The 21,469-nt window shown below is 42.3% G+C and overlaps 1 protein-coding gene across 1 annotated transcript in view; it reads right to left on the bottom strand.

Annotated features, from left to right (window-relative positions):
• The window catches only part of COLEC10 (collectin subfamily member 10), a 361,952-nt gene extending 340,932 nt beyond the window's left edge, over positions 1-21,020 (bottom strand). The window contains exon 1 of the mRNA XM_069220654.1: positions 20,655-21,020. Within this exon, the coding sequence (XP_069076755.1) occupies positions 20,655-20,802 (148 nt within the window). The 5' untranslated portion in view covers positions 20,803-21,020. The remainder of the gene's footprint in view (positions 1-20,654) is intronic.
• Positions 21,021-21,469: the final 449 nt, after the last annotated feature.

The following is a 21,469-nucleotide window of genomic DNA, read 5'->3' as shown; positions in this document are numbered from 1 at the left end:
TCAGCAGCGCGGGGGCGGCCGGGTGCAGTGTAGAAACAAGCGTCGGGTTTGTAATGGAAGTCAATGGGAGATCTAGGGATCTCTTCAGCGCTGCAGGCAGGCAAGGGGGGGGTTCCTCGGGGAAACCTCCACTTGGTCAAGGGAGAGGGACTCCTGGGGGTCACTCCTCCAGTGAAAGTCCGGTCCTTCAGGTCCTGGGGGCTGCGGGTGCAGGGTCTCTCCCAGGTGTCGGGACTTAGGATTCAAAGAGTCGCGGTCAGGGGAAGCCTCGGGATTCCCTCTGCAGGCGGCGCTGTGGGGGCTCAGGGGGGACAGGTTTTTGTACTCACAGTCTTAGAGTAGTCCTGGGGTCCCTCCTGAGGTGTTGGATCGCCACCAGCCGAGTCGGGGTCGCCGGGTGCAGTGTTGCAAGTCTCACGCTTCTTGCGGGGAGCTTGCAGGGTTCTTTAAAGCTGCTGGAAACAAAGTTGCAGCTTTTCTTGGAGCAGGTCCGCTGTCCTCGGGAGTTTCTTGTCTTTTCGAAGCAGGGGCAGTCCTCAGAGGATGTCGAGGTCGCTGGTCCCTTTGGAAGGCGTCGCTGGAGCAGGATCTTTGGAAGGCAGGAGACAGGCCGGTGAGTTTCTGGAGCCAAGGCAGTTGTCGTCTTCTGGTCTTCCGCTGCAGGGGTTTTCAGCTGGGCAGTCCTTCTTCTTGTAGTTGCAGGAATCTAATTTTCTAGGGTTCAGGGTAGCCCTTAAATACTAAATTCAAGGGCGTGTTTAGGTCTGGGGGGTTAGTAGCCAATGGCTACTAGCCCTGAGGGTGGGTACACCCTCTTTGTGCCTCCTCCCAAGGGGAGGAGGTCACAATCCTAACCCTATTGGGGGAATCCTCCATCTGCAAGATGGAGGATTTCTAAAAGTCAGAGTCACCTCAGCTCAGGACACCTTAGGGGCTGTCCTGACTGGCCAGTGACTCCTCCTTGTTTTTCTCATTATTTTCTCCGGCCTTGCCGCCAAAAGTGGGGCCTGGCCGGAGGGGGCGGGCAACTCCACTAGCTGGAGTGTCCTGCTGGGTTGGCACAAAGGAGGTGAGCCTTTGAGGCTCACCGCCAGGTGTGACAATTCCTGCCTGGGAGAGGTGTTAGCATCTCCACCCAGTGCAGGCTTTGTTACTGGCCTCAGAGTGACAAAGGCACTCTCCCCATGGGGCCAGCAACATGTCTCGGTTTGTGGCAGGCTGCTAAAACTAGTCAGCCTACACAGATAGTCGGTTAAGTTTCAGGGGGCACCTCTAAGGTGCCCTCTGGGGTGTATTTTACAATAAAATGTACACTGGCATCAGTGTGCATTTATTGTGCTGAGAAGTTTGATACCAAACTTCCCAGTTTTCAGTGTAGCCATTATGGTGCTGTGGAGTTCGTGTTTGACAGACTCCCAGACCATATACTCTTATGGCTACCCTGCACTTACAATGTCTAAGGTTTTGTTTAGACACTGTAGGGGTACCATGCTCATGCACTGGTACCCTCACCTATGGTATAGTGCACCCTGCCTTAGGGCTGTAAGGCCTGCTAGAGGGGTGTCTTACCTATACTGCATAGGCAGTGAGAGGCTGGCATGGCACCCTGAGGGGAGTGCCATGTCGACTTACTCTTTTTGTCCTCACTAGCACACACAAGCTGGCAAGCAGTGTGTCTGTGCTGAGTGAGAGGTCTCCAGGGTGGCATAAGACATGCTGCAGCCCTTGGAGACCTTCCTTGGCATCAGGGCCCTTGGTACTAGAAGTACCAGTTACCAGGGGCTTATCTGGATGCCAGGGTCTGCCAATTGTGGATACAAAAGTACAGGTTAGGGAAAGAACACTGGTGCTGGGGCCTGGTTAGCAGGCCTCAGCACACTTTCAATTGTAAACATAGCATCAGCAAAGGCAAAAAGTCAGGGGGCAACCATGCCAAGGAGGCATTTCCTTACACAGAGAGTAAGGTCTCATGAATATCTAGGGAACATACAATTGGGGGTTGTGGGTAAGGTTTGGGGGAAGTGAATGTGTGTCTAATCCAGAAGAGTTATGTTGCCCAGCTTCCTCCCAAAAAAGTGGCCTTTTGCACACTTAAATCACTGAAGTGAAATATTAATTTCCTTTCAAGAAGGGCCCTGGGCGGGAGAGGGTCTAGTGCACTCCATGACTAGGGAGTTTAGGGAAATGTGGGAGGAGCCACGGAGTGACTAGGGTAGCTGCACAGCTGCCAGAACTCATTACTGCACTGGGAGTGCAGGGAAAGCACTTTTCCCTGTGCCTCCAATCTGTGAGGCCACCACCCACTATTGCGTGTGGTTATTTTGGGACCAAGCAAGGCCTTTTTGTTGGTGTTAAGAGGCATGTGTTCAGGGATATTGTGTTCTGAGGTTGGGTTGGGTCATCGCTTGGGAGCAAGCAAATGAGGGGACAAATTCAGAGAAATGGTTACGCAGGAGAAAGAGAGGTAGGAAGAAGTGCAGAAGAGTGAAGAGAAGAGAGGAGTCAAAGAGATGGTCCTGATCCAAGGACAGGCAGGCAACACAAGCAAGTGATTGGATTGACAAATGAAGAGCACAAGGATGCATGGATAACTTGGGACATAGAGTTGGGGGTTGTTGACAAGGCTTAGTGGAAGTGGTTGGGATTTGAGGATAGAGTTTTTCAGGGATGAGGTGATGTTAGTAAAGTTATTTAGGGCAAATAACATGAGCGGCTCAGCCAAGGGAATTAGATTCTTAGCGTGCTCCCAATAAATTAACTGGTGTAACGATTTCCTTCAAACAAAGGAGATTGGGTCCAGCTTCTGTACATGACAAAAAATTGTGCTGTTCTTGAAACCAATTGATAAACTGTGTCCTTTTTGTCACAAACACCCCCCTTTGGTGATTTCACCACCTGTATTACCTTATGGGATTCCAAACAATTGGAGGTGCAGGAAGAGATCAAAAAGAAACACGAGATTACAAGGGAGCACCTCTCAATCAAAATAAAAGAACAGATGCAGGGTGAGTGGACTACTGTTCAGAAGAAAAAGCAATACAAAAATGAGGAGGGCTGCAAAGGACACATTAATGATTCTGGGTTATGACCTACTACCTTAATTTGAAGCAAACGGAGATTGGAAAGCAAGAGGAAATGGAGCATGCAAACGTGCAAGCAGGGATTTCACCACAGGTCAGAGACCAGTGCAAAAGATGAATCAGTGAATGACCTATGCTAAAATTACTTAGAATCCTGAGTGCAGCACATTAGCATCTTTTATGTGGTATACCCCCAGATTTTGCCCTATTTCTTTTTCCTAGCTTAGCACTCTGTGCTCTATACCCCAGCTAACCAGTAGTAAACTGCATGTGCTTCTCCTTTTTAACACAATTGATTTGGCATAACCCTAATTGTCATACTTAGCTTACCTATATGTCCTTAATATATGAACATCTGAGTTGAATTCCACTAGTTACAACACCTATTGTGTCATACATTACAAATGTGGTGCAAACCTGGCTTCAGGATTACCATTGTAGCCTGACTGGACAAGTTTGAAAATTGCAAATCATCCTGCCAAAATATACCCTTGTGACTGGTGTAAACCTTCATTTTAAATAATAATAATTCACCCTAAGTAGGCCTCTCAGCCCATAAAGCAGAGTGCATGGTATTTAAATGTAGACTATTTAGACAGTTAATGTTAAAATCAAAGCTGCTTTTCCATAGAGAAACAATGGGATGCATCATGTAATTTAATAGTGCTAGCTTTTCTAGGAGACACTTAGAGACAAAATTCGTGGACTAATTGTAATATTTAGTAAATGCCTAATTCACTGGCGAAGTAGAAGTTTTATTAAATATTAAGGAAATGCACTTTCAGAAAGTTACCTTTTCCATACCAAACATTTCTGGAAGTTAATTTGCATTAGCCTTCACCTGCAGCCCTCTGAATGCTCAAGCACTGACTGAGGTGTGAAAACTGCTCTCAGAGCAGAGACAAGAGCCTGGGTGTGGGGAGGTGTTTTTCTTCCTCTGGCACAATGACCATTTGGGCAGTCTTCAGGAACTTAATTTACTTCTAAAGGCCTCCCTTGTCACAGACCAATGTCAAATAACACCTGGACAAGCCACTTCTTTTGTTCCTCCAGTAAGGCAGGCACTACTTCCAGTGGGGAGGAAGCTGTGAACTTGTATGAGGTAGGGCACACAGGAAATGCAGCAAAAGTGGACAGGGTAACCCCTGGTCAGGGAGAAGCCAGGAGTCACCCAACTATACAAGCTAAAACTATGTATAAAGGTAACACCCCCAGTACCCCGCTCCAAAAACTTTCTGGACCTGGGAAAGAACAGAAGAATACTGGACCTGCTGACTGTGACCACAAAGAAGCCCTGACCATCCTACTCCCTTTTAAGCCCAGGACGATTTTGCTATTTTTATAGACTTAAGTCCCAAGGTAAATCCTCCGACCAGGTTGAAGCTGTTCCCTGAATCTGACTCATGATCCGTCACCGTTAACCGCAAGTAGCACCTAGATCTCGGTCTAATGCGACCAGTTGCCTGCGGTTGGTGCTTGCCACTTTTTGGCACTATTATAATTTAGATTTTTTTAAATTCATACCGACGGTTCCCCTTATTAGATTTTTGGTATTTTATTTAATAAAATGCATTTTTCTAATTTGGTTTAAAATTTTATTATGTTTTGTTTCTACTTTATTGTTGTTTTGTATTGTATAAATGCTTTACACATTTCCCCAAATTAAGCCTGTCTGCTGTGTTCTATAGTGATCAGGAGATTGAGCTAAATTATTGACTTTGAGAATTCACCTTGACAAGCAGTGTGATTATTTCTCAAGATGGGTAGTCACCCTCCTTGAGTAATAACCCCATTTCTTACACAAATCTAGTTTTAAATGCCTGGAATCAATTCATCATAGTCTTAATACTATGAATTGACTATATTTCTGACTTTGTAGGTATTTACAAACACCTTTGCAGTGATATGTTTCCATGAATAATAGAGTTGCCATCAACCTACAGAGACAAAAGTGTAGTGGAAGTGTGTATCAACACATCAGAGTTTAGTTTTCACTTTTTCACCTGCAGAAAAATCTTTAGTATTGTGAAGCGCTGCCTTCGACCACACCCATGAAATGAAAAGATGTTCGGGGAACATTTTCATCACACTTGCACCAATACTCTAACTTTTTATTCCACATCTATTCATATGTTGAAATGGGGTAAAAAAAACACAGGCTAGTTTGGTGAAAACAAATTTAAGATGTTGTTGGACACTCCCTTTCCAATGACTATTACTCCCTTAGCATTTGAACACTCATTGTCTCCTAGCTCTAAACGTAGTGCTGTGGAAATTCGACCATGCTGGATGCTTTTCCATATTATCAAGTTACAAATACAGGGGTATATGCCCACAGATATTGGTTCACTGTTTCAGAATTGGACAGCTGCAAATAAAGATGGATTTTTGCACACCTAGGCTGGACTTTTGTACGCATAAATGTTAGTCTATTGTCCCCTGTATCTTCCTCAGCCTCAAGTTATTAATATGTGTGGTGTGAACATGCAGACCCCCATCTGTACAGTGTAGCTATCAATTACATACTTCTCTCTTCCCCACAACCACACCTATATCACAATATGCTTTGTGATTATGTGTCAAACAGTCTCCCCCATGGCATCACTACAAGTTAATTTTGGTGGGGGGAGAGGCTCACAGTGGGCTACAGATAAAATTGAACGACCACCTACAAAGGTTAGTTGGCAAAAAATGCCTATTGTAAACCGCCAAAACAAGATTCAAAGCTGTCTGAAGAGCAGGTTAAACATCAAGGTATATGTTTCATCACTTGCATGAAAAACAACCAAAACAAGAATGGGACCTCCAGTTTGATTGTTTATAGACACAATACTCACTATAAGAATAAAATGGCTGCCATTGTTTGACAGAGTATTATTGATGTTGATTATTTTTACAATTGATTCAAGATCTAAACAGGATGGAATTAGTTGTTAATGACATAATTACCAAAATATTATTCAAATAGACAATAAATTTAAGTAATCTGCTGAAAAATGTATTTTTGTGAACATAACACATAGCCTTATGTGCTGTTTAGACCATTCTGACATAGCCAACTGTTGCACTTGTCACTCTCTGCAGGGTCACCCCAAACTTGTTGCCTTCAACCATCCTGCTTTCTGAACCTGTTTTGTTGGCTTTTAGAAATCTGTTCTCTTTACCACTGCTAATCATTGCTAAAGTGTTTGTGTTCACTCCTTAAAACATTGTAAAATTGTGTTACACTCAATTGTCACATTTAATTTACTTCTAAGCCTCTAATATAATGGTACTACATGCACCCAGGGCCTGCAAATTGAATACTACTAGTGGGCCTGCAGCACTTATTGTGCCAGCCATTTAAGTAACCCTTTAAAACATGTCTGAGGCCTGTCATTGCAGCCTGTGTACAGTTTTAAACTGACAGTGCTGCCTGAAAAAATAAACCTTTGGGCAGGCCTAAACTATCCATTTTAATACATATACGCCACCCTCAAAGAAGGCAGTAAAGGTCCACAGGGCAGGGTACATTATAGTTAAAAGGTAGGACATGTTGTATTAAGGTTTACATGTCCTGGCAGTGAAAAACAATTACATTTGTTTTTCACTACTGTAAGGCTTTCCTCTCCCATAGGATAACATTGGTTATCGTATTACATTTAATAAGTGCTAACTTTTGATTGGGAGAAGGTAGAAAAGTCTAGTTTGGATTCAAAAGAATTGTAATTTAAAATCATCTTTAATGGTAAAGTTGGATTTTAAATTACAATACTAATTTTAGAAAGTTCAACACATAAGAAAAAAATGGTGACTCTCGAAGGATCAATAAACTCATATCATTTGGAACAATAAAACATCAATTATTATTGTCCTAACATTATAATCCCTTTTATTTTACTAAAATTCCAATATCACACTCTGTGCGATATTCACCAATGACCACTCTAAATTCACCACCTGTAGCCTCTAAAAAAAAGATACAGTCTATACATAATCCTCATGTCTTAATTTATTGACAGCCGTTATCACAAAATGTCTCAGGAAATACAGGTCCGTCTGTGCAGGTAGTCCATTATAGAAATATCATTCAATGCAGTCCACTGTAATTATTTGCGCTGTAGAGAAATTGATGGTCTTCACCACCATACATCACTCTATAATCAATAAGGACTCCTGATATAAAATAGTCTACGCGTTTCGGACTCTTTACTTCTGGCCTCTTCATGACCCATAAGGAGCATGTATCTATTCACTTTCTGTAGAAAATGGTTTCTGATGGAGCAAATCCACCTCCATCAATTTCTCTACAGTGCAAATAATTGCTGTCAACTTGAACTTTTGACTTTGTCCCAGTCTAGCGCTGTCTGCTTCTTGACACTATTTTTACTTAAGCCTTTAAAATGTAATATCTCTGGTTCTACTGATTGGATTTTTTATATTTTGGTCTCATTTTATTTATTCAAATGTATTCTATTTTTTAGATAAGTGTGAGATTTCACTTGTGTTATGTTTTCACTTTATTACTGTTTGTGTGCAGCATAATTACCTCTAAATTAAGCCTGACCACTTTTGTACCAATCTACCAGAGGGTTTAGCACAGGTTTATTTGTTGACTTTTGTGGTTTACTTTCATAAGGATTGTGATTATTGCTTGAGAAGGGGTTTACCCCTCAATCACAAATCCCATTTCTCAAACAGACATTAAATAACGTCAAATCCAACTGACCTTTGAGTGGTCACATTAATCAGGTGATGACAAGGGAATGATTTTAACTTGTATGTTTGAGTAATGATGACCAACATGAGGAAGGATGTCAGCAGAAAGCAAGTCATCTTGTGGCTACCATTTGAAACCCTAATAAATGGATGTGTTTTGATTTATCATCTCATGGCATGCCATTGTCTACCTGTGATATGTTTACAGCTGATTTTGTTTGGAATTTAACTTCGCAGGATTGGCGAGCCCATGCTTCGTGCACCAGCTGTGCTCAGGTGCCTCGTGGAAGTTGTAATTTTTGCATTTTGTATTTTCAATTGTTGATGAAATAAAGAACTGAAAACCTGACAGTTACAAGAAATTTTATAGGACAGTTGAGAATGTTATATTATGTTATGTTACCTGTATTTTGATCGAGCACCGTCACCCCTGAGAATACCCTGGCACTGTTGTAGGTGTGTGAGGCTAGCCTTGGGAGAGCTTACCGAAAGAACTTGGTCTTCTGCTTCCTGTGGAATACAAGAAAGAAAGAGCAGCCTCTGATGTGTTGTGGGAGATCATTTCAGACTTTAGGGGCAATGTATGTGAAGGAAAGACCTCCTGATCTTCTGTTGTGCATGTGTTGGGTGTGGGCTAGGGAGTGTACAGCAGAATGCAGGTATCAAGAGGGTTGGGTACATTGTACACAGCTGTTCAAGTAGGCAATGCCTCTGTTGTGCTGTGCTTTGTATGTGCGGATGAGGAGTGTGAAGTCTGCACTTTTGTGTACTGGAAGCCAGTGGAGTTCTTTTTAGGTGATGTGGGCCCTGCGTGGGAGATTGAGGATTAGTCTGGCTGCTCGGACATGGACGGTCTGGAGCCTTTTTGTGAGTTGGTAGGTTACCCCTACATATAGAGTTTTCCCATAGTCTAGTCTGCTGGTGATGAAGTCTTGGGTGATCATTTTCCTGGTGTTGTTGAGTAGTCACTTGAAGATTTTCTTGCATGTTTAGGGTGTGCAAACAGGACAATGGAACTGTGTTAACTTGAGCAGACGTCCATTTTGCTATTTATAATCTAGTTTGTGTGTTGGGCATCGGATAGAGTCCAAGGTCTGTCAACCATCAGTTGAAGTCCCACTACAAGGGGATATTTCTGAAAATGACCACTTTGGTCTTGAAATTGTTAAGCATGAGGGAGTCGGGCTTCATCTAGGTGCCTTCTTTGGTCATGCATGTGGTGAACTTGTTCTTGGTGCTGGGTATTTTGTCTGAGAGGGACAATATCAGATGGATGTCCTCTGCATAGGTAGGAATGTAGATGTTGTGAGTCTAGATTACTTTTGCCAGTGGGGTCATATATATGTTGAAGAGCATCGGATTGAGCAATAAGCCCTGCAGGACTCCACAAATGAGTTTCTGTGCTTCTGAGGAGTATAATGCTGATGGTTGGTTCTTCCGGTGAGAAAAGTGCAGTTCCACTGGAGAGCACATGCATGAATGCCCATGCTATAGAAATGTCAGATCAGTATGGGATAGGAGACGGTGTCAAAGGCTGCAGAGAGGTCTAGAAGGGTGAGGACTCTGGTTTCCCCTCTGTTAATGATCATCTAGATACCGTCTGTTGCTGCGATGAGGAGGGTCTCAATCTTGTGGTTTAGTTAGAAGTCTGATTGGGTGGCATTGAGAAGCTTGTTGTTGGCTGGGTGATCAGCGAGGCATCTGTTAATGGCTTTCTCCAGGACTTTGTCTAGCTACATATCCGTAATTGGCATATTATACTCACTCACAAGTCCCTAGTAAAATGCACTACATGTGCCCAGAGCCTGTAAATTACATTAATTGCTCCTAGTGGGCCTGCAATATCTACAACAATGTCTCAACAGGTATCAATAAAACAGTAATTTAAAATATAATGAATAAGAACAAAAAAGAGAATGCACCAAGTAGAAAACTGTGTCTGTATTGTCTTATCAATCACCAAATAAAAGGTTACTATATAGCAGCATCAACATTTATCCACAATAAGTGCGGTGAATAAGTGAACACCTATTCCTCGTGAACCACTACCCGTGAACAGCGTGTGTGAAACACATTACAAACAACAAGAAAAAAGCATATAGGCAAAAGAATGTAATGATTTTAGTACATGAACTTGATATTGAAGAATTGTTTTTAAAGTATCATGTAATAAATCAAAGGGACACATTTTTGCTATGTCTAATGTCCGACGACGTTTCAACCCGTTATTTAAAGATCATCACCAGGACAGAAAAGCGCATAGAAAATGCAGTGCTGATCAAGAAGTAGCTGTGAAAAATGAACTGATATATTTGAGGGAAACAACTGGAGTTAATCACCAAATCTGTCCCTAAAGAAGCCGCAGTGGAGGGTCATTACTGTACACTTGCATACAGGAGTCACATAATCCTAGTTATCTCTTCCAAATAATCATTCAAATGGCCAATGATTGGTCCTGGGCATCCAACCACAAGAATAAAGCATGCAGGACTTAAGGGGAACAGCGATGTCCATTCAATACATTCAGTCACAAGCACCTCCATACAGTGAATAAAAATAATACACAGAGTAAAACAGCAACCCAGAAACAATCAGGGCCCCCTCTGAAGAGTACCCTATCAATCCTGCATGAGTATAACAAATTAATCATAAGCACCTACTGCAATAGGGTGACCACCTCAGTCGGCTTTCTCCCACAAAATGACTTGTGGGACTGCAGCACTGATTATGCCACCCACTTAAGTAGCTCTTTAAACATGTCTCTGGCCTGCCATTGCAGAGCCTGAACGTGCAGTTTCACTGCTATGCCAACTTGGCATTTAAAATCTCTTGCCAAGCCGGGTGCGTTGTAAGTGAAAGGCAGGACATATACTTTTTAGTTTCACGTGTCCTGCTAGTGAAAACCTCCAAATGTGTTTTTCACTACTCTGAGACCTACCCTCTTATAGTATAACAGTGGAGAGTGCTTAATAAATGTATTAAGTGTAATTCCTGTTTGAGAAGGTGTAGGACTGTAGTGTTTTTTGTACCTATGTGCTTGCAATAGTAAATCCTCCTTAATGCGTAGTTGGATTTATGATTACAGCTTTAAAAATGCCTCTTTTAGAAAGTTGTGTATACAACAAGGACCACCCAATAAGCCCACAGGATAGGGGTAGACACAACCAATATCTAACAAATGTCACGAGGGACACATTATGCCAACAATATCACCCAATAGGTCTGCAAACTCTGCAAAGTTGCTTAAAAAGTTCCTTTAGTCTCAATTCAATTTAAATAGTATGAAATATGTCCGGATCATTCATATGCATCATTAAAAAAATCAAATATGAGTGCTGGACAAATAATTTGATTCTTACAGATAAATGTATAATATGTTCAGCCATCAATGTACATGAATCAAGACATAAAGGGGGTTATTCTAACTTTGGAGGAGGTGTTAATCCGTCCCAAAAGTGACGGAAAAGTGACGGATTTACCACCAGCCGTATTACGAGTCCATTATATCCTATGGAACTCGTAATACGGCTGGTGGTATATCCGTCACTTTACCGTCACTTTTGGGACGGATTAACACTCCTCCAAAGTTAGAATAACCCCCAAAATGTGAGAAGGTGAATTTGTGGTGCAGACACAAGATATTATAAAATCGCACTGCACATTCACCAACGGTTATCTCTAAGTAACAAGTCCATAGCCAGTAAAATCTTGGTTAATCCCTTATTCCAACAACCAAATGAAAGAATATAGTCAATGATTCAATGCCTCACAACTCTAGGGGTCTCCTCAGGACACCATTGTCCACCTCTTGCAACTAAGGAATCACACAAAGTGGAATAAATCCATCATCAGCACTTACATTGCACAAATACTTTACACATTGCCTCCTAAGTTAAGCCTGCCTACTCTGTGCCAAGCTACCAAAGGGTGAGCCCAGGTTAATTTATGGTGTGTAACTGACTTACCCTGACTAGGATTGCGGTTTCTACTTGGACAGGGTGCATACCTCTGCCAAGTAGAGACCCAATTTCTAGTAGTGCCTATGTTGAGGATGGAGGAGAGGGCACTGCTGATGGGGTTCATCCTTTTTCAAAGGTGTGACGAGGGCAACCGTCCAATGGGACCACAGAAAGTATGGTCTTCATGATTGCTGTGGCTTCCTCCATGTTAATAGTGTCCCAAGACACAAGTGTTGTCTTAGTTCGTCACCAGGAGGCTCCTGGCAAGGTTGAAGAAGTCTGGTTGTGCAACGAAGTATATGGTTGTGATCTCACTGTGGATTAAGTCCGAGAGGGTGTTGCAAAGCTCTTGAGTTAGGATGATGTTGCTAGCTGCTGCTGTGGGTGCAGTGAAATCCTTGTCAATAGAGAAGATTTTATTTGCTGCTTTTGGAGTTGGAGTGATTTTTCCAGATTTGGTGGTGGCACCATCGCAGGGAGACTGTGAACTCATTCTTTTCTACTTCCCCCTGGATTTTTCTTTACCTCAGTTCTAGTTGTTTACAGTGTCTTTTGGTCATTCTGAGATCTTCCATGTACCAGTTGGCCTGTGGTTTTGTATTTGCAATGTGGCTTCATTTGCAGGGGGGCAGGGTGTCAGGCAGACAGTGATCCATTTGTTGAAGTTGTCAGTGTTGTGTGCTAGGTGGCCCAGTTGATTCTGGGTGTGTTGACCATAATGTTGTTGAACAATGTGAAGACAAGGTCCAGGATGTGTCCCACAGCATGGGTGGGATATGAGATGCATTGGGTTAGTCCACATTTTCCGAGGCTGACCAGCTGTACGGCTAAGTTGGGGTTGGCCGATCTTCCAGATGTAGATTGAGGTCTCCTAAAATGATGTAGATGCTGGAGTTGATAACTAATTGGATGACAAAGTCAGTGATGTTGTTGGTGAAGTTGGCTCAGGGTCCCCGGAGTGGGTAGACCAGGGATCCGCCCAGGGTCAAGTGGTTTGTGATTTGTAGTTGAAAGTTGAGGTGTTGCATGTAGTTGGTTCTGAATTCTGTGGAGGCAGTGCAGCTGAAGGTGTTCATCAAGATTATGATGACTCCTACTCCAGGTGTGTGTTGGTGGTCTTGCTTGATGAGCTTGTATTTAGCGGGAATGGCCGCAGCGATGTCTGGTGTTGATGCTGCAGTCAGCCGTGTTTCCTTGAGGTAAACGATGTCCGGGGCGGTGTCATCCATAAGGACCCAGATCTCCGTATCGTGTTTGCTGACCGAGCGGGTGTTAAGGAGCATGCATAATATTAGCTTGTGGGGAGTGGGTAAGTGTTTGTTGGAAGGTGTTCAAGTGGGTGAGATGTTGGGCATTTGAGGTGTGTTCTGCTGTGTTCTTAGCAGGTGTTGGAACAGTTGGTAGGATGGCGCAGATGAAATGACAGGAGGTACAAGTGAAGGCATCTTCCATATTGTGCAGTGTGTTATGGCAGCTGAGCTTTGGGGGCTGGGGTTGAGAGCATGTAGGATTGCAGTGAGATAGTGGTGAGTCGGAGGAGGACAAGGGTTTCTGACACAGGGCAAAGTCCAGGTGCATCCAAGCTGCGGCCACCCTTATGCTGGTCCTAGGAGGGAGGAGGCATGCAGGGGGTGATGGACAGGGCTGAGGACGAATGCAGTTGGCAGACGAGTGGGAATGGAGCAGGAGGCACCACAGCCAGTAAGGTGTGGGGAGGAGACAAGGAGAGCAAAGAGGGTGGGAAGACAGCACAGGAAGGGACATACCAGGAGAATGCAAGAGGGCAGAACTAGTGGGCAAAGGGGCAAAGCAGATAAAACAGAGACACGAGAATGAGCAAATATAGGCAAGTGTATACAAAACAGAGGCACAGAGTGAAAGAGAGGTGAAGAAAAGAGGTGACAAGTGAAAGGCACTGCAGATTAAAGAGTGACCAAGGTCACAAGGAGAGAGAGAAAGAGAAAGAGTGAGGAGAGAGAGAGAGAGGGTGAAAGAGAGAGAAGAAGTGAGGCTGGTGTCTTCAGGTGCTAGGGCCGGGGAATCCAGGTCCTTGATCAGTCTGTGAAATGATTGCAGGTATTTCCAGGGGTTGGACCTGTGCACCTGCTTAATGGTTGGAATGCGCTGCAGCTACCATTAAATAGGTCCTGTAAAGGGAAGGGAAGCTCTCGGCGGGTCTGAGAAAGAACACATCCAACGGAAGACCAAAACAGTAAAGTATTTGAAAGACAAAAAGGACTATGAATTTGGAAAAGTGTATACATTTGCCAGGTATTTTGCACCGCTATGCAAAGGAAGGAGCATGGAGATTAATTGAGTTCAACAAGAATGGGTTAAGCTCTGATGTCAGCTCAGGTCCAGGCAATGATCCAGAAGAAAAATGTTCAAAAACGGGGATTTCGAAAAAACACCAACTGTTTTAGAAAAGTTCAGATTAATTCAATTTAGAAGGATGATAGATCAAAAGAAACTATAATCAAATAAAGAAAAGAGGCAGGAACCAACAAGGCTTTTGGGTAACAAGAACAATCAAAAGCTCATCAAAGCAAAAGAAGAAAGGACTACTTTCATGACATAATGATAACTTTGTAATCAGTTTGTCCAATATAAAATGTGAATGTAGCTGACATACAATTGCTTAATTTATGATTTTCTTATTTTCCTGAAACATCTTTTAAATACTAACAAACTAGAGTTAATATGTGCAAGTTTATTAGCAGGTGTAAATTGTTAAAATTAAATGGCCCTACCCACTTGGGCAAATGAAAATGATTTGCTGAATCAGGGTTTTGAACTCAGTATTAAAGATGTGAATGTCCTTTTGATCCAGTGGCAAAATGAAGCAACGAGTGAGCTAGATTTCATTTCTGGAACTGATACTGATGAAGGGACTATCATCAGAGAGTTTGGTTTATAGACATCAGACATTACCCACATTAAAGTATGCTGAACATATGTTTTCCATGTGTCTTTTGATTCCATAGACAAATTTAACAACTTGGTGCTAAATGATCTCAAGTATCTAAAAAGCAACGAGCAGCAGCGTAGTACAAAGACCAATCAGAGAGACACTAAACTGCTCACTGTAACTAGATCTTTGCAAAATGACTCCTGAATAAGTGTCAAGCCAGCTAAGGGGGGAACACACCAGTATGGCCTATTGTCATGTGTTTAGAACAAACTATCCTGATTGACAATTTATGTTATGAAACAATATCAATAGCAGATATTTTGAAAGTCAAGAATTAATCTCACTGACAATTGTGAACATGGTAGGTTTACTCTGGAGGCAAGAATTTGAATTTCTCAAGACTGTTTATCCATGTATACCCACATTAGACCTCTTACCTAAGACAGAGAGATGGATTATGAGCATGTCACCAGTTCTTGAGATCAAGCCTAGTTAGAGTGCATGTCATTCTAAAATATTTTGAGAGGTGTTAAGATGGTGTCTGCATGAGAATATTTTCATTTTTGACAATTGTTGGTTTTGTCAGATCAGTTCACCGGGACGGGTACTTACTTCGCCCCTTGCTATGCAAATTTTCATAAGGGCTGCTGGCAAGAGCAGGTACTCCATGGTGACAAATTTGAGACTTTTGCAAACAACATCATTATTTGGACAAGATTTATTGCAATATGTTTTTCATTTGGAGATGAGATGAGACAAAAATAGCATATTTGTGGATATGTTGAATAATAATGATCTCATATTGAGTTTTACATGCCAGATGAGCTGAAAAAGTGTTGTGCTTTTGGATCTCCTCTTGTTGGTGTCAACAGTCAGATTATAACTTCTTTATATAGGATAATCAACATCAAGCAACAACTTATTACACTCTCCTAGTTTTCTTCATGAGCACCAAAAGTGGAATGTCTCCTATAGTGAAGTATTATGAGTAAAACACAACTGTAGTACCAAAGAACAATTTGAACAGAAAAGGGAAATCATGATCAAATGTTTGGAAGATATGGAATAATCAAAGACAGTTTTGAATCAGGCTATCAAGATAACTGACTGCAAGATTCGGGAAGAACTACTGCTTGGTGTTAAAAATAAAAATACAAACTCTAAATTAGAAAAAGTGAGACTGATAACCACCACCATGATTGAGCATGCTCAAACTCACCAGATATGATATAAACACAAGCATGTTGTGGAGGGTGACACTATCATTGACTCCTTGATAGCTAGGAAACCCCCTATAAGATTCAGGAAAGTGAATTCAATGCAGAATATGTTAGTTACAAGTGAATGCACATCTGACATTGAGAACATTTCTCTCCTTATTCTATGAATGTGTGTAAAACCTGCAGCAAATGTAAAGCATATCAGCATGGTCAAAACTGTAAATCACTACATTTGGTCTATCTGGTTTGGTATGTACTTGCAATAAAATATACAATAAAAGTGCAAAATTACCTGTACACAAAAGGATCCTCTACATTTGAGGGTTATTTCCAATAAGGATATTTCAAATTTTGTAACAATTTTTTTTCTGATAAACATGACAGCCGAATTGTAGATCTGCAATATTTCACTACAGATATGGATAAATGGAGTGCAAGAGAGGAAGGTGGACACTGCACTTTCTGTTTTTTATCTTACTCCTACTGGTTCTTTTTCATCCATTCTATCTCCCGTTATTGCTGTTTCCTATGTTTTTCTTCCTCATTCCTTCTACTTTTTTCTGTCTTTCTCTGGATTGAAGTTCAATAATAACAAGCATTTGCAATACAATGGGTCTCACGTTTGCTCCAGTTAGAGTTATTAACATTGGAAATTCCTAAATGGACTTTTCTTGCCACATAAATTGAAAATGAAAAGTAAAAAGTTGACATAAGCGAGCTGATACAAAGCGCTGTGGCCGCCATGAGCACGAAGGAGAGACGCAAAAGGAAAAAGAAGGTTGCTTGCAGTCAAACGTATCGGCAAACATGCAATTATCCATGTAACAGGGTTGGTGTCCAAGGTGGTAAAAAAAACGCCCCAAGGAGGGACAAATGTAAAGCATTTACCAATGAAAACAAAGGATGTTTGAAAGGCAAACTCATGAACAAGTGATAGTGATGGGCGTGGTTAAAAGCCCACAGATAGATTATAGCAGGTCGAAGCACTTGCTCGCTTGGCCTAGAAATAGTCCTGAACCTCAAAGCCACATCACAAATCAAGCATTGGATTTTGTATCCTTGTAAGTGACAACCCATCACATATATGTCTGTGGGTTTCATAACTAGTACAATCTTGATATAATTCTAATGATTTCTAGAAAATATACAAATCAGGCACAGCTAAGTGGTGTTCAAACCATAGCATTTTTTAAAATGTAATTAGTGTTTTCATTAAACAATATACAGGCTCACACGCTACAAAAATGGTCTGTCCTGGTTTGTTCAAAACTTTATGCTGAGAAAGCTGACCAGCCCTCATTAATCTTTAAAAAAAAAAGCGTACATTATCATAATAGTCCCTGGTACTAAAGGGAACTATTTTGTGTGTAGGTGTGCTCTTTGCGGAAGGGTAGCATGCCATAACACACAGTGAAGTCGGCGAATGGCTTCAGGGGACTGACCCATTGCCCTATGATGCGTGCTGGTGTGGGTGGAAAAAAAATGTAAATGACACAACAACAGACTAATGGATGAAATCTGGTTGAAAACCTCTAAAAACAACTGTTATACACATAATTTTAGCAAAATCAAAATGTCTTGGTTAACACCAGACCTGTCAGCCTATTGCCTTTGCTAATGTTTTTCTACAATAGCATTGTACATCTTTATTACAATTAGACAGGAAGGGTTGAAAAGATAAATAAAGAGGCTTGCAAAGGTCAATAGGGCTGTATAAAGAGATAGTGTTGCATAGACAGGTGGATAAATAAATCGCTTTGCACAGATAGATAGATAGATAGATAGATAGATAGATAGATAGATAGATAGATAGATAGATAGATAGATAGATAGATAGATTGATAGTAGGGGTGGAGGAGAAATTCCTCTATGCCGGCGAAGTTCAAGATGTTTTGGCCACTCCGCATTATGCATGTAATGTGGAGTTCCAGAGAGATTCCTCTCTCAGCAACGTGGGAGAGTTTTTTCTTGTGCGTGGCTTTCTAACGGTATGTTGGCAAATGCGAGCGAGAATTGGTGTCCCCTAACGAGATTTTCGGGAGGGCACCTGGCGAAATTTTCCCAACATAGGCAGGTGGCAGGTGGTGGAGAACGTTCCCATTGGGAGAGCTGCTGCTCGAGTAGAAAATCTATTCAATTGTCAGCAAAACCAATTTGAGCAGCAGCGTTCTCTGATGCTTCACAAGTGCCATTCGCACTGATTTTTCAGCGCATAACAAGATCCCAGCTCTAAAAATCAGCGCAGGCAGTGTGACGCACGATTTCTGCCCACTCACAGAACTCTGTGTTATGTAACTCCATGGAATTCCGTGAAGTGAAACTCAGTGAGTTCCACCCACCCCTAATACATAGATAGATAGATAGATAGATAGATAGATAGATAGATAGATAGATAGATAGATAGATAGATAGATCAATAGATTAGCAAATCGAAATAAACAGCACAGCTGCAATTAGTAAGATAATAGTTCAATAGCAGGACATACAGACTGCATTGGTTTACAAGTTTAACCGTAGTCCTCAATGAAAATTCATACCAGCATAACACACATGAGTAGTTATAAATTCACTTCATTGCATGCATACTGAAAAGAAGATAAATGTATACAGAACAGTTTCAGATGGACACAATCTGGTATACGGTCAAACCGCAGCAGTCAGATTAACAAAGACCACTCCTAGAGGAATTTACAACAGCCTTAGTAGGGGATAGGATCTGATAAATGTGGAATATGCCCTGTGCTGGAAGAGGTGGTAGAAAGTGTCCTGTTGTCACAAAGTCAACAACAAAGTAATAAGTAAAAACAAAACACTGCCACTGACGGGAACTCCCTTGTGAGTGGATGCTCTCCTTGTGAAAGAGAAAATTGCAGTTCATCAAAGTGAAGTTAGCCAATTGCTGAAACAGGCTGACCGACTGCCCCATGCTGAATGCTGTAGCGGACGTAGGCAAAATATGAATGACACAATAACATACCAATGGGTGAAGAGAGCTGGCTTAAAGTCCCTTTAAGTAAGTATATTTTATATATATAAATGGAGTGCCTGGTCGAAACTATGAGCCTACAGAAGAAACATATGATTCAGCTATAGGAGAAATTGAACTTTTTTTTTTGTACAAAGAGTCAGCATGATAGCGTTCAGCAGGACAGGAAGAACCATTTCTCCTGGGCCTGTAGATTCAGATTGAAGCTCATATGGGTCCCAGGGACAAGACCTGCTGTGGCATGGGTAAGCTGGGCCCAGGCCTCCAATTTCCAGAGGAGCACAAAAGCTGTCAGCATTAAAGTCCTGAAGACAGCAGCGTTCCTCTCCTTTGGCTCCAATGATCCAGATGTAAGTGATTTTAATCATTTTTACATTCCATCAACCCCATTTCTACCCCTCTTTTCTTCCTCTCATTCCCTGCCGCAGCACAACTACAATACCTCAGCCACACCAACAACTTGGCACTAATTGGATGAAGGTAAACTGTGGGCGAATCAGACGAGTTAAGGGAGGTGCCAAGATGTTTGTGTTTGGAGGTCAGAAACTACTGTGATGTAATCACCCAGTAACTGACCTGTGAACAAATCATGGGCAACCTGCTGCCCAGAGATGTTTTAAGGCATGGGCAAAGTAGGCTCTGGCCCAGGACCCCTGCCTTCAGGGGGCCATCTGATAGAGCCAGCTCTGTTCTGCACAGTCTTGCCCTGATGACCTTGAATAATTCTTAAACTGATTTTTTTAAAAACCCTTTCCTTTAATTTATTTTTAGTGTGGATGATGTGTGAGAGTCTGTTACAGACATTTTGCAGAGAAATGTCTTTATGTTTCATATCCATATTTTTTTAGAGCAAAGCATGACATTTGAGAAATGGGAGGGTTTCACAGAGATTATTTGCAGTAATATTAGTGAACTGTTGCTGGGTTACAGCGCTGAAAACACACATCAAGAACAGATGTAAACAGATTTAAAATTTGGATGAGTGCACCTGTGGACTGTCAGTGACCTTCCCAAAGAGGGCCTGAAAGTGCTGAAATTGGTTCATAAATTCAAAGCTGTTCCAAAAAGCCCCCCTAAAATACAGTTTCGCGCCCAAGGCCCCCCAAATCCTTAAGATGTCCCTGCTGCTGCATCATTTTATTCATCAGAGGCAGCGAGGGCGCCAACTTTCTTTCCGCTCGGGCGCTATCCGAGCACGGGCAGGCTCTGTCCAGGGGTTGCAGAGACAGATGTATACATTGCTACTATTAGTGAACATAGAAAGGTGGTCTTTGGACCCCAAATACTGCATTTGGGCTGTGGTATCTTATATCTGCAGCAGTATGTGGCACCTAAAAAACATGTCATTTGTTTAATGTCTTTTAAAGAGCGCTGCGCGGCTCAGAAAAAGGTAATTCTCAATGCGCTTTGCATTGAGTACTAAAAATTAAGAGTAACAATGTACATTTACTGTAACCCTTGTAAATTTTAAATTAACCCTGAGAGAGATCGAGACAGCAAGAGAGGAAAGCAGGGAAAATGATAGAGGGTGAGACTGCTTTGCGGGATGTGGCTCTGTCGTTAAATTGCTGACTGCTTCCAGGAGTAATGGTTCTGAACCCGCCGTCTTCATCACGACATTGTGTGACCCTGGGCAAACTAGTTTATTTCATTGTGCCTCAAATCGCATATAAAGTTGGAAGAGCTTCTAAAAAAGCTAAGTTTGTAAATGAAGAGTTCATAAACATCTTAACATCTACTGTAATGTAAAAGCTATGTGAAAGGCAGAAAGCCTGCGCACTGAGAAGATGTGCTGCTCACCTTTGGGTCCAGGTAAAATGGCCTGTGTCGAGCAGACGTCCGGTGAGGGCCGGCTGTCAGAGCTAAGCGCAGAAACGGGGCTCTGCAGAACAAAAAGCATCAGTAATGCAAGGCATGCCTTCCGCCGCTGTGCTTTCCAAGTGTCCATCCTGGCAACTGTGAGAGAAAGTAGATGGATGCTTCAAGCCGCTTTGAAATCGTTTTCTGACTGAGGCGGAAGTGTGAAGTCGGGGCTTCTAGAACTCCCGCGGGATGAAGGCAGCATGGGTCCCGTCAAATAAACGCGGTGTTTACTCCAGACGAGTCAGGTCTGCACAGTGTCCGAGTGTTTGGGGGAAAGTGACGTGTTTACTGCGTCTTATCGCAGCGCTGTGAAATGGTCGATTGGATGAACAGTGAGAATGGCAGTGACCATTCGGACAATCTGGCGGCTCTGCACTCACATCCAGAAATGAATTTCCAAATGGAATGGAATGTGATCCAGCTCTGTGCCCTAATCCTCAGTTTTGGATTCCGACGAATTTTTCTTCTCTGTTCCAAAGTGTGGGACAAGGCATCACATTTTTCAAACTAATTTCGGTGTTACTCGATAGTCACACATTCAGGGACTGATTACGACCTTGGCGAAGGGGATTATTCCATCCCAAACGTGACGGATATCCCGTCCGCCGTATTACAAGTTCCTTTATAGTCTATGAAACTTGTATAACGGCGGGCGGGATATCTGTCACGTTTGGGTCGGAGTAATCCCCTCCGCCAAGGTCATAATCAGGCCCTCAGTCTCAGAGACCAGATATAGGCCCACATTATGACAT

This window comes from Pleurodeles waltl, chromosome 2_2, assembly GCF_031143425.1.
Source record: "Pleurodeles waltl isolate 20211129_DDA chromosome 2_2, aPleWal1.hap1.20221129, whole genome shotgun sequence".
Lineage (NCBI taxonomy): Eukaryota > Metazoa > Chordata > Amphibia > Caudata > Salamandridae > Pleurodeles > Pleurodeles waltl.
This window is presented reverse-complemented; position numbering and strand designations above follow the sequence as displayed.